Genomic DNA, 13,863 nt, shown 5'->3' on the forward strand with positions numbered 1-13,863 from the left:
GCTATGATATGCGCTCTACTGTTTTTCAAATTGGGGGAATTTCAAGAGCTTTCGAAGTCCAACTTTAAAGCTCAACGTTATCTATTCAGTTGAATGGACCTCGATCTGCTCGTCCGTATTTTGCTTATTATTCCTGGAAATCTGTGCGTTCGGACGCAGTCAAGAACATCGCCACAGTTTACATTTCTCTTATTAAAAACTGCTGGTGACGTAAACTCTGCCGGTAATTCAGATGACTTCCAGCCTTGCTATTCTAAAAGAAAATACCCCTCCCTCTGTATAATCGCATTATCAAGGGCAGATTTCATTTTAAGAAGAGGGAGTAGTATTTTCTCGGAACAGCGACGGGGGCGTAAGCAGTAAACAGTGCACAAGACACACCTCTTTTTCTCTCAAACCATACCTTTCTGGTTTGTTTCAATCACCGATTGGCTTACCTCTCAAAGAGTAATGATTTATTTATTAGACAGGGTCCGTTCTGTAAAACCATTGCGTTGTCGAGCTGTCTATGATTTTTTCAGTATTCGTTCGGTTGTTCCGTGTGCTTGCGACAGTGAGGGTGTCGTAAAGTCATATTTTTCGAAGAGGTTCTAGATATAGGCCTATTAATTGACAGAAGTTATATAGTCTCATTTAATCAGACCGTATATTCACGTCTCCTGGTTTTGGAGGTACTGTAGAATAGTTCATCAGACGGGAATTTCAAGAGAGAACGGTAAGTTTATTTCTGGCAATTAGTTTGTAGTTTGCTAGCTACAGTCTGACAATGTAGTTACTATTGCGAAATGTGTTTAATGCGGATTGTAGTTGTTGTTTAATGTTGTTACTTAACACCTTGTTAATGTGATTGGTTTAATCTCACATGCTGCCAAATACTAGATTGTTTGTGTCAAGTAAAGATGTAGCCTAACATATGCTAGCTGGCTATATTGCAACGATACTTTCCAAACAGTTTATCTTTTGCTAGCTCTTGTACTGCTTTTATTTTATTTTCTATAGTTGTTACCGACTTGATACCTATTTACAAAGCCAAAACAATCTATTTGCACTATACTGTCATATTGTGAATGGATGAGAGCTGTCATACCGATGCACTTAGTTTACATATGAAAGAATACCTCACTGGGAATATCGTCTAATGTTGTGATCAGTTATAATAGAATTTCAGCTGAATATTTTGAAGACGAAGAAAAAAAACGTATACCTATACACTGGAGAAATTATTGTCTCTACTGCGACTCACGTGAAAGATGATAATGACTCGAGGAGAACGGAATTTCTGATAGTACTCTTAAAACTATAGGCTGTACTCATCTCGAAAGGCCAGCTCTGTGGAAAATGACTGGCTCTGAAATGTTCAAAATGCGGGAGGCAACCTAACTCTCTTTTTTAATTTCTCTTTGAAGTGGGATGTCTGGTTTGTACCAACAGATAGGCAACAGCTCTGAGACTTAGGCTAGTACCTGTGTTGATTTCTGAGTATATGCACGTGTGTGGTCTAGGGAAATTCCTGCTTCCGAATCAGTGATACCGTAGCTTACAAACATCATGTTGACTTTTCAAAGATCATGAGAGACCGATAACGGTGTCATTAATTTATATATAAAACTGTAATACGAAGGGTCCTATGCATTATCTGGAACCGTAAGCCGTGTGAAGCTGAGCTGCCGTGAGTTGTAGAGTTTGTAATGCACATTTCAGTTCATTTTCATTGACTAGAACAGAATTAGTTCTCCACTGATTCACGGTCAATAGTTTTAGACTTAACTCTACTCCTTTGTGCACAGTCATTTCATCCTGCAACATTGCTTCATCTGTTGATATGGAGCGAGCCCCATGGAAATCCTTGCTGTACTGCTGTAAATTTATTTTTATTTTATTTATTTATTTAGTTTATTTAAGAAGGGACAGTGCATATTAACCAACAACAAATGTAAATATGCCAGATTTAGCCAAAAGGCTCTTTTTCATCTGTAGTCCCTGGCCAAAGTGTTATAAAAAGGCTTCCTAAAAAGATAAAAGATAAAGGTAAACAGTAAAACATACAGAGCAAAGAAAAAGAAAAAAACACACACACAGTTATTTAAAAAAGGTGGTCAACACAAGCAACAACAGATGTTAGAGGGTTAGAGGGTACACAGACATACTGACATGACACAGAAGCATAGGACATGTGACATTTCAGTGCTGACAGGTTTGTATTTTAATCATCCATAGTTTTAAGTGATGGCTAAAAGACCTGAAGGTATTGAGTTCTTTGAGGTGAGTTGGAATTGAGTTCCACTCTCCTAACCCTCTAACTGACCAGGCAGACTTTTCCTCATTGGCATAATGCAGTCCGCTCTAGTAACCTCTCTCCTGATGCGAGATGTACCCGTTCGATGGCTAACGAATGCTTTGAGTGGAGGTGGAGCCAAGATTGTGCTCTTATTTTTACAGTTTGTGGACATTAAGTTTACAGTATTTACAGAGTGTAGACATTTGGTAAATCCACGTTTCTCTTGTCTTCTTACATTGTAGTTTCAAACGTATGTTGTGGGTGTCCTCTGGCCTTGTGTTTGATGTGGAGGCAGTCCGTCTATGCGCTACTTTTGTCGTCTTGTCAGTGCTTAAAACTGAAACCAACTTGTCTCTCACATAAACTGCAGTATTTTTCAGATGCGTCACCAAAATGAAACGATGTATTATTTATGCAAATGGGTAGTAAATGTTTTATTTGGCAGGTGACAAAGACCACTAAAATATAATGCCAGCGGCTTGCATTATAAGGAAATCACTGACATAACTTTATTTCTGGCTTACGCCACTTTCTCTACCCATATCTTGTTTTGTTTAATCACATTTCGTGAGATGTAGCTCATATCTAAGGCAGCTTAGAATTATGCAGTATTAGACCAGCTATGGGCTGATGGGCTTATGGCATTATCGTCACCCAGCATAAGTATTGGCAAAGTGTAATTCTGAGAATCTGCTTGAACTGAAATTGAGATTTGTGTGAACTTGTGTGCATGTGTGTATCATACAGACATTTATGATGTGTACGAGGATGCTGGAGGATGCTTGTTTATCCAATGGAGGCAATTAGTTACAACGTACACAGAAAATATACTGAAAAGTATTTGCCTAACATAATTCTGTTCTCAAAATTCTTCCATTTCTAAAAGATAAACAAAGCATGCAGGGTAAGCTTGAAGTGACTGAACTTCTGGTTGCTTTTGATCTTTTGCAATTTGATCTTTTGCTGAACGTGCGTATCCTGAACAATTATAAAAATATCTTCAGCATGACTAAAGCAGGAAGGATTATTTATTTTTTTGTATTCATTGTTACCCTACCTGAATGGCCAGGTATGCTTCTTTGAGGAAGTAGGTTAAGGCAAAGGGTGGGTCCTGATCACTGCAGGCTGGCAGCTGTCATGCTGTATAAAAGGCAAGCAGTCTGTGTCTTAACTATATACAGTATTTTCAAAACATACAGTTGCCTAATGTTTGTTTTTTTCACATTGCATGAAGAATGACATATAGACACATCACTGCCCTCCTGCTATAGTTTAAGAGACAATGAAGGCCTATTCCATGGCCACCATACAGACCCATTGTAAAAAAAATGAGTTCCTTGTTTTCAAAGTATTGTGTATCATGTTATTGGAAATGGAGGTGTGATATGGGTGTATTGTTACATAGTGAATTAGTCCTAAGTACATCAGATGATAAAGAGTGCATAGTCAATGCTCTTTGATGTATTCAGGTCATCCAGGAAGAAGGAAGTTTTAAGAATATAGCTGGTGACTTGATTGTTCTCATTCTTGACATATTCCCGTAGGTCAAAACTTCCTGTTAGACTAGAATGGCATGGAATATAGGAACCACCATTATGAGAAGATCACACAGTCAGAAATTGATTGCTAATCTTCGGTACAGCTTTGGGTGTTTCATGGAATATGTCTTGAATATTGATCCAGAAGACGGTGTACCAGGGGTTAGAAGTGTTATCACAAAAAGAGAAGCTTTAATTTGTTCCCTTTGTTAACATCGCATAAGCATAAACTGTAAGCATTTGAGCTCCCAAGTGCTCATTCCCTACTCATGCCTTCTTTATAATAGAGGATAAAATACAAGCAGATGATATCTGACCATTCTTAATATGGCATGCTATGTGTCTCTAGAATTTGTATTTTGCGTTACATTTTTTTTTTACATTTTTCAACACCAATGTGCATATGGCTTGAAACACCGTAGACCCATGACATTGCTTCAGGATTATCCCTGGTGCGCCCGAGGACTGCACGGGTGCTAGGTTAGCAAGACAGATGTGGAGGCAACTATCCATTCAGTTTACAAGATGGGGTTTTATTGTGATCTCTTACTGTAACTGAACAGGAATGGGGAAAAAAACCGAGAGGGTAGACACTGAGCTAGCTCGCTTGCTCATTAACCTCTGAAGAAGATGCTTGTCACATTGACACTTTGGTCTGGCTCTTCTATTAAATTAAATTTTTACATGAAACTATGTTTTGAGCACTCCAGTTTTTACTCAGCTAGTCTCACTCTGGAGAACTTGCCTGGTCATGGAAATTTGTTATTGATCACAGACCTAGTTGGTGGTTTTAAACGCCTTCTCCCTGCCTAACCCTTTCAGTAGCTGAGCTGATTCACATGGGCTTTCCTGTCCTCTGTGCTTTTCTCTGTTTATGATTCATAACACCAGAGACTAGTCTGACTGGAAGAATAAGAGTGGGTGATTGGGCAAATGTCCACTTTTAGCTAATGTTACTGTTCCTAACAGCTCCAAACCCAAAAAAGGAAATGGCTTCACCCTGCGATGACACTTGGCAGAATCTGTGCACTTCCAACAGAGAGAATTCAGGATGTACTAAATCTGCAATCCACCTAACAAGGGTTGCCATAATATTACTGTTTCCTACCCGAATGTGCTATTGTCTTTACCATTGATTTTAGCTCGAGCCATCTGTATTGCAAATTCATTGTTTTTTGGGTGATAGCTAGTTATGTTGGTGGTGAGCAATTTAGTGTTTACAGAGAACATGTTTCTACTGGCAAATGCATGAACTGGACATGAGTACACAAAACTATTTATGCCAAAAATATGGTAGATAGCCAGTTATGCACTCCTGGCCACAGTTGCTGTTGGCATGGACTGGAATTGATCTTGGCTGTATGGTTTGCCCCTGAACTTTGGTAAAGCTCCTCCGCTGGGTAGATGCTCATGGGTTGCTATTCTTCTAAAGAAAGATTCCAGACCAGAGCACAGCTTACAGTTTTCAGTATTCTCAACCCTACTGAAAAATACATTGCCCAGGACTAAATATTTAATGGCTAACTTTCTCAGGCAAATGTCTGTGAAGAACATCAGACTAAACCTATTGCTCTTAACCTGGAGCTGTGCTGTTGTTTAGGGAAATATTTGTCCATTCATAGAGTCTCTTTGAGGGCCTTAGCAGGCGTGTTATGTTGTATTCCTCATTTTCTGGTATTCAGGGCAGCTCAGGTGTTCTTACTCTCAATTTTTTTGCATGAAAGTTTTCTTCCCCTCACACCTTCAGGATATGAAGGATCCAAAGCTATCACCACATCTGTGTTAGCCGTGCTTAAACACATTCTGTCACCACATGTTCTGATGGGGCCGTAGAGCACATAGGCTGCCAGAAGGTGATAAGTCTTGCCTTCTTGTCATGGACATCAGACACAGAACCCCTTTTCTGGACTGAAACACTGAAGATGAGGCCTGGATGCCTGGTACTGTTTGAGTAATGAAAACAGTGCTAGCAAGACCAGAGCTTTGTGAGTGTATCTGTCAGTCATAAAATCTGCACTATGTTTTCGTTCATATTTCCAAAGCCTTTGACATGCAGTATAATTCAAAATAGCTGTAGGGTGTAATGCATATTGTAGTGCAGATATCTTGATGGCAAATAGCCTAACATATTTTGGAGGGAGAAATCAGCTAACCAGTAGCATCCATCCATCGATCCACTTTATGACTCACTGACTGCTCTATCCAGTAGCACACACATTTAATGTGTTATCTTTTGTTAAGGTGGATTTATCAAACCTTTTCCTTCATTTGATGCTTATAGTCGGGCACATCTCAGATCTCAATGTTGTGTAAACACACTTGTGGACTCTTGCTTGCCATGTCATTGAGAAACAATGGGTTGGCCATCTCCTTACAAAGTCCTGTGAAGTCACACTTCTGTATCCATGTCTTGATTGAGCTTTTGTTTTAATTAAAGAGGACGTTCCTGTGCTACATGGTAGACTGGGTGGGGTATCATTTATCTGTCAATGCTGGCTCACACTGTTGGTCTTGCCCATTCACAATGTGTACACTGGACATAGTGCTCAGAATATGGTGTGTGGGTTGAGTCTGCACAGTCTCTCTCTCTCTCTCTCCCTCTTTCTCTCTCTCTCAGTGCTTCAGTGCTTCTTTAAACTTCTTTAGAACTGTCTTCTATTATAAATGTTTTGGATCTTCTAATAAAATAGTGTTGTTTCTTGTGTCTTTTCTTATACAAAGAATTTGATCAAAAGTTAGTTTATCACCCTTTTGACTAACTCTTGTGTTGTAGTTCTTCCTCTTGCAAGTTTTTTGCATTTATATATACTGTAAGTTAGGAAAATGGGGCATAGGATATATCCATATTTGAGTAGTTAGCTAGTATCACAACAACAATATGAACATACGGATTCTCCCTAATGTATAAATATATTTATACTGTCATTTTTCAACCTTCATTTTTTTTGCTGAGATGGGACAGTCCAAAACAACAGTTTCCCAAACATTTTTTGGCCCGTCCCATTTCTGCAGTGTCCCCCATGCATTGTAAGTACTGTTTTTCTGAGACCTCCGTGTCTTCCTGTGTTTCTGTACAGGGTTCAGAAGGTGCCAGTCAGGATGGCCCAGTGGAATCAGTTGCAGCAGCTGGACACCAGGTACCTTGAGCAGCTGTACCACCTGTACAGCGACAGCTTCCCCATGGAGTTGCGGCAGTTCCTTGCCCCCTGGATTGAGAGCCAAGACTGGTAGGTACAGTGAAAGGTCTGGGTTCATATCGTGCTGCCCCTATAGATATTCTACTTACTAGCAAGTCACCTTAGTATGTGCTTCACTGAAAAAGTTGGATAGCTGAACTGAGGAAAGGTCTACACTCTTCTATCTCTGTGTATGTGCGAATAGGGCCCGATAATAATTTTGGGAATTTCAGGGCATTTTCAGTCTGCTCCATCTTGGAGTTTGTCCTTTTCACGGTGCATTTTGTGAAACCACAATCGCCCTCTGCTCTGAACCCTGAAATCTGGGCTGAACTGGGGCTAAAGTCCAGGTTGTTTTGGCTCAGTTTGCAATCGTGCCCTGGATACAACCAGTATGAACAACTGAGTCCAGGAAAAAAAATTCCGAAATGAGGGATTTGTTCATTGTTTTGTTGAAACTTCACATGCAGTTCATGTGGATTACCTATTCTCTGCTACGTGTTACTTAAAGGCGTCAGAGATACTGCATGTGTATTCTCATTTGAGATATGCACCTGTGTAACTCGGTAATAGGTGGTTCATCTTCAGTTTCACTGCGTATGAGCTGGCCATGAACAGCTGTTATTTACGTGGGCAGGGTACGTATTTCAAAAACTTCCAATTTAAAGGGGAATTTCGCTTTATAACACTTCTGCTTCTCATGACTGATATTGTCCTTCTAATGAATGTGTCGCCCTTCATTTCGATTAGTTAATTCATTATGTTAATATTTTACGCTGTTTTGTTGTTTTCCTTTACCAATGCAGGAAGTAGACCCAGGCAGTTTAGTGTCGAACTGAGGATGCATATCATTGCACGACATCTGATGTGGGCATACCTGCAGACAATAACATTAGGTTGGTCATAGAAATAGTGCTGTATGACTACTAGCTAACGAAACCAAAAATGTCTGAGGACAAAGGAGATTTTGTTTTTGATCATGGGATTGTTGTGCCCTATCGATTCAAGCCGGAATACACAGAAGAAGAGCTTTTATTTTATTTATTTCACCAGGCAAGTCATTAAGAACAAATTCTTATTTACAATGGCGGCCTGACAAGAAAAAAAAGCCACTTAAGGGAAGGGGAGGTGGGCTAGAAGATAAAAGCACAAAATACATCAATAATAACAAACTAAACATAGGCACATGAAAACACAGGCAGGCAAGCAACAGTCAACAAACGAGAGCTGGCTAATTTGCAGGCTGATCGTGCAAATCACAATGACATAAGACCATGAAATGTAAAACATTATATGTTAAATAGATGTATATCTTCAAAGAGTCATTTTAATACAAATAAATAAATAATTTAAAGCTAAATGAAAAAGATGAGTCTTTAGCTGGTGCATAAAAGTATCCAATGAATTTGCCCCTCTAACAGCCCTGGGGTGTTCCACAGCCTGGGGGTATAATTTAAGAAGGTGGATGCCCCAATCTTTTTCTTCGTGCTGTGGTATCGAGAGGCCAACAAGCCAGCATCAGATGACTGCACAGAGGGCTCGTGCAGGATCATAAGGAGCCATGGAATCTGTGATAAACGTTGGGCCTGAGCCATTGAGTGCTTTGTAGACATGCAGGAGGAATCTATCCTGGATGCCACTGGGAGCCTGTGTAGGGAAGCTAAAACTGGAGTGATATGCTCCCATTGCTTTGCTTTGCTGAGAAGACCAGCAGCGCCATTCTGTATGAGCCGTTAACTATTAATAGATCTTTTGGGCAGCCCAGAAAAAATGGCATTGCGTTAGGTACATTTTAAGTTTTTCACCATCACGCCTCCTGAAAAAGATTGTACCTCAGCAATGTGTTTGAGATGACAGAAAGCTGTCTTTGTCACCTTATTTATGGAATAAGTCTGGACCAAGTAAAAGAATTTCAGTATTTCAGTTACTCCCTACTCCCAGTTATTGATGGAAGATATGCCAGAAAATAAAGAACTTTGTGTATTTGTGTCATTCAACAGAGAGATATAATTGTGTGTCATTAGCGTAGCTATGGAAATTAACAATTTACTCTCTGATGAGCCCACCTAGCGAAAGCATGTAAATGGAAAAAAGACCAAGACAGCTTACATGTGAAAAAACAAAGAGTATGTTGTACCTATCTGACACAGGCTAACAAATTTCCAGCAGCCAGCCCAGTTCTCTAGATGATCTTATGAGGCTATTGTGGTCAATTGTATCAATTGCTGCACTGATTCTGTATCTAAAAAGACTGTTTGCATCACTACTAAGTCTTAGATGATTGACTGTTTTGGTCTGAGCAGACTCTGTGATATGGTTGGCTCTGGGAACTGACTGAAATTCCTCTAGGGTATTGTTTTTATTCAGAAAGTTGCTGATTTGGTTAAAAACTTCTTTCTCTTACATATAAAAGGCAGATTTGATATGCGTCTGAAGTTACTCAGTACCACACTGTTTCAGTTAGATTTCTTCAGTAGAGGCTTCACGACTGCAGTTTTGAAAGCCTCAGGGACAATTCCTGTCTCGGGGGATGTATTTATTATTTTGAAGACAGACCTGGAGATATTATTAATAATATTCTAAAGAAATGTAACACAGATTCTGCTATATATTGTAGTAAATAATGTCTTATCTGCAAAGTTAGGATCACTGTCTACGTTTAGAATATGTTACTGACTCTACTGTTTGGCCAATTTGTTCTGCTCTTGTGAAGCTTTCAATCAAGCTTGACTTCACATGGACATTGTTACATATTCCACAATGTACATTTTATCTCTATCTTTTCTTATTCAGTATTTTAATGAAGATTTTGTTTCTGGGAAGTTCATGTTATAGGCCAATATTATGTTTGTCATGAAATCAAAGACTGAAAGTTGTTTGTGTAAAAGAATTTAAGTTTTTCCAGTTCTGTGTTATCCCCAACTTCAACTTGTTATACCAACCTTCTCATTCATGCAACTCAGGTACCTTTGGATAGAGAAGTGGTTCTCAGACTCAGTCCTGGGGGACCCCTGTGTATGCTGGTTTTCATTCCAACCTCAACAGCCATCCCAGAATTTTAACAAGCATACACGGGGGTCCCCCAGGACTGAATTTGAGATCCACTGGGATAGAGAGTGCTGTACATAACAACTTAGAATTTAACAGGAATTTTGAAGACCACATGGTTCTTTCACTTCCACTTGCAGAAGAGAAGTTCAAAAACTTCATGCCATCACTGTAATGTCTTTTCCCCCTATGTTCAGGGCCTACGCAGCTAACCAAGAGTCCCATGCCACGCTGGTGTTCCACAACCTCCTGGGGGAGATCGACCAGCAGTACAGCCGCTTCCTGCAGGAGAACAACGTGCTGTACCAGCACAACCTGCGGCGCATCAAGCAGCACCTGCAGAGCAAGTACCTGGAGAAGCCCATGGAGATCGCCCGCATTGTGGCCCGCTGCCTGTGGGAGGAGCAGAGGCTGCTGCAGTCGGCCACCTCCACCTCGCAGGTACTGGGCCTAGCTTTCAGTTCATTGTAATCGTTTTGTTATGTCAGTTTAAATCAGGCTGGTCCCAGCAATACTCCCAGTGCAGAAATTGGTTATTCAAATGACAGATAAAGCCACTGGTTGACCTTGAAGCTGGCTGAGTTACCCAAACAATGAGAGAAGCCCCCCCATTTTATCCAAGACAGAGCTTTTTTTCAGACCGTATGCAGTGCCATTGCTCAAGAAGGGATACTTTTCTCGATGTAGCTAGGCCAGAAGCTCAGCAGCGTACAAAAAGTTTAGTCTCTAAGCTGCCTGTTAGCTTTCTGCAGTGCACAGAATGCCATTTCGTCATACTAATTTCGCCACGCTAATTTCATTCATGTGTTGCGAAATTCACTTATGAAACGACCCTGTCGACAGCACATTAAAGCACACACATGAAAAAGAGCGCATTCAGTGTTAGGGAACGTCTCTAAATTTACATCCTTAAGACTAGCTATAATCCTCCATTCCCCCCCTGCAGGACGGGCAGGTGACCCACCCATCAGGGGCAGTGGTGACAGAGAAGCAGCAGATGCTGGAGCACAACCTGCAGGATGTGAGGAAGAGAGTGCAGGTGAGGATTCCCTGGGTGTGAGGGCTGACCCGCCTGCACTTGCGTCTGAGCGCGCTCGCCTCAGGCTCATTTACCCGTGTGTCTTTCCACAGCAGTGGCACAGGCACTCACATTTCCAAGGTGGGCGAGCTTCCTCTTTGTAGCTGTCAAGGGCCTTGGTGGTTTTTAGTGCTGATAGATACACTCTGTTCTGGCATTAGCTGAATGGATTTCTGTCCCTTTTGGACTGTTGGCTGTCCTGTCATATCTGCTGTTGACAGGAAACACACTGTGCTGTTTCTGTCACTCTCCTCAGGACATGGAACAGAAGATGAAAATGCTAGAGAACCTACAGGATGACTTTGACTTCAACTACAAGACTCTGAAAAGCCAAGGAGGTAAGGTCATACTGTAGGCCATTCAAGACATCCTAATACTCCTACTGTATACCCTCATTATAAATTGCATAACTGTCTCATTGCTGTAATGAGATGAATGAGACTCTCTTAGCGACGGTTGGCCTCTATGCTTGCTGAGCGCATTTAGAGAGCAGATACTTGCATCCACAAAGTGAATCTGTTCCTATTATGCAGAGGTGCCGCAGGAACTGAACGGGAACAACCAGGCAGCCACCAGGCAGAAGATGGCCCAGCTAGAACAGATGCTCACTGCCCTGGACCAGCTCAGAAGGGTAGGTCATTCGCAAATACTACTAATTTCACATAAAGCTTTAGTGTACCTTTTTTCCTCAGATCTGTAAAAGAATGTATACTTGTATTTATATTTGTTATATATCATTTTCATTCTACTTCATTGTCCACCATTCCCTTTTTTTTGCAATGTTCTGCATAAAGCATCATTATTTAGGGAAGATTTGTACATCAGAAATGTCTTTTTATCAGCACCGCTTGTTTAAGTTCAAGCCCTTCCCATTGGGAACAAAGGAACACATAGGGTCCTGCTATCTTCTTTTGCTCCTTTGATACCTGCTGTTACTTTGCTTGCAAGACTCTGATCTTCCAGCATGTGCAGCTGAACTAATAGAAGTTCCCCCATCTGTAAAAATATGTGGAGTATGGAAACCCAGATGCAAACAGGCACTGACTGCGCTCTCTCTTGGCAGCAAATTGTGACAGAGATGGCGGGACTGCTGTCGGCCATGGAGTTTGTGCAGAAGAACCTGACTGAGGAGGAGCTGGCCGATTGGAAAAGGAGGCAGCAGATAGCCTGCATCGGAGGAACACCCAACACCTGCTTGGACCGTCTGGAGACCTGGTACTGTACGATCACCTTTCCCCTAAATCAGAATTCTCATTTTTGATGTAGCTAATAAGTCGCTCTGTGTAAACCAAGGCAGAATGTGATGTATGCACATTCACTCACAGGTGGAAAACTGTTGTTTCTTTATTATGTATGAACACAAGATTATTTGACACACAGGGTTTTTTTCAAATAACTGTTGTTTGTTCAGACATTTAAGAAACAGTGGCTTGCAAAAGCATTCAGACATTTTTTCACAATTTATTTCCTCAGTGCCTTATAAAATGACATTTTTAAAGAGGAACTAATATTTCTGATCTACTCCAGCTACTTCGCAATGTCACTTCACAGTACTGGCCTGCCAGTGTATGCATCAGATATAATGCTTTTGCATGGCAATTAAATTTTCGTCTCATCTCAGCATATACAATGAGCTCCATAATGTTTGGGACAAAGACATATATTTTCTCGATTTTACTCTACTCCACTATTTTAGACTTGTATGATAATTCACATATGGTTAAAGTTCAGATTCTCAGCTTTTATTTAAGGGTATTATACAGTTAGGTTCCACCATGTAGAAATTAGAGCACTTTGTATACATAAGGTTTGGGACATATTAATGTTACGCAGTTGAAATTTGTCATGTTTAGTACTTTGTTGCATATCCTTTGCATGCAATGACTGCTTTAAGTTTGTAACCCATAGACATCACCTGATGCTATGTTTCTTCTCTGGTGGTGCTCTGCCAGGCCTGCACAGCCAATTAGATGCCTCTGTACACTTCAGAATTCATTCTGCAGCTGCTATCAGCACTTACATCATCACAGAACACACATGAGGCAAAATCTGTGGCAGCCATACATGTTTCACCACCATGTTTCACAGATGAGGTGGGGTGCTTTGGACCTTGGGCAGTTCCCTTTGGCCTCCACACTTTGCTCTTGGAATCACTCTGATACAAGTCTCATCTGTCCACAAGAGCTTTTTCCAGAGCATATACGGTGCACATATATGCATCGTATATTGTAAGAGTCATTGCAAGAATCATAGTTAATTACTGTTATATCCAGTGCACTTCATTATGAACCTGTTTCTAACAGCCAGATAGCAATAGCTTTGTTCGCCTGTGCTGTGGTTGGACTAAAGCCCTGACCTTGTCCCCTCCCAGGATAACATCCTTGGCAGAGTCCCAGCTGCAAATCCGGCAGCAGATAAAGAAGCTGGAGGAGCTGCAGCAGAAAGTGTCCTACAAGGGGGACCCCATCATCCAGCACCGGCCCGCCCTGGAGGAAAAGATCGTCGACATCTTCAGGAACCTCATGAAGAGGTGGGCGTCCCACTCGCCTCCCCATCCACATGCAGTGTATAACCACCCACCCATTACCAGATCGTTATCTACTTCCCTATTATGCTGAAACACTGTCAGTTCCAGTTCTTTGTTTTGGCCACTTGAATCTAGACGACACCGGGTTCCCGGAACTTCTGAGAATCTCTCGGGTTTGCACGCACATGCAGAGATGCTTGCAAATGATAAGTTCTCCC

General features: G+C 41.1%; 1 protein-coding gene across 8 annotated transcripts in view; it reads left to right on the forward strand.

The window, feature by feature from the left end:
- The first annotated feature begins 408 nt into the window (after positions 1-408).
- The window catches only part of stat3 (signal transducer and activator of transcription 3 (acute-phase response factor)), a 28,870-nt gene continuing 15,415 nt past the window's right edge, over positions 409-13,863 (forward strand). For 4 of the 8 annotated variants that reach the window (XM_035405023.1, XM_035405024.1, XM_035405025.1 and 1 more), the window contains exons 1-8: positions 409-715; positions 6,894-7,043; positions 10,238-10,481; positions 10,987-11,079; positions 11,375-11,456; positions 11,652-11,749; positions 12,182-12,333; positions 13,490-13,648. In XM_035405023.1, coding sequence (XP_035260914.1) covers positions 6,916-7,043; positions 10,238-10,481; positions 10,987-11,079; positions 11,375-11,456; positions 11,652-11,749; positions 12,182-12,333; positions 13,490-13,648 — 956 coding nt within the window. In that variant the 5' untranslated portion in view covers positions 409-715; positions 6,894-6,915. The remainder of the gene's footprint in view (positions 716-6,893; positions 7,044-10,237; positions 10,482-10,986; positions 11,080-11,374; positions 11,457-11,651; positions 11,750-12,181; positions 12,334-13,489; positions 13,649-13,863) is intronic. The other 4 variants (XM_035405027.1, XM_035405029.1, XM_035405030.1 and 1 more) reach the window with 2 other exon arrangements.

The sequence above is a fragment of the Anguilla anguilla genome, chromosome 2 (assembly GCF_013347855.1).
Source record: "Anguilla anguilla isolate fAngAng1 chromosome 2, fAngAng1.pri, whole genome shotgun sequence".
Classification (NCBI taxonomy): Eukaryota; Metazoa; Chordata; class Actinopteri; order Anguilliformes; family Anguillidae; genus Anguilla; species Anguilla anguilla.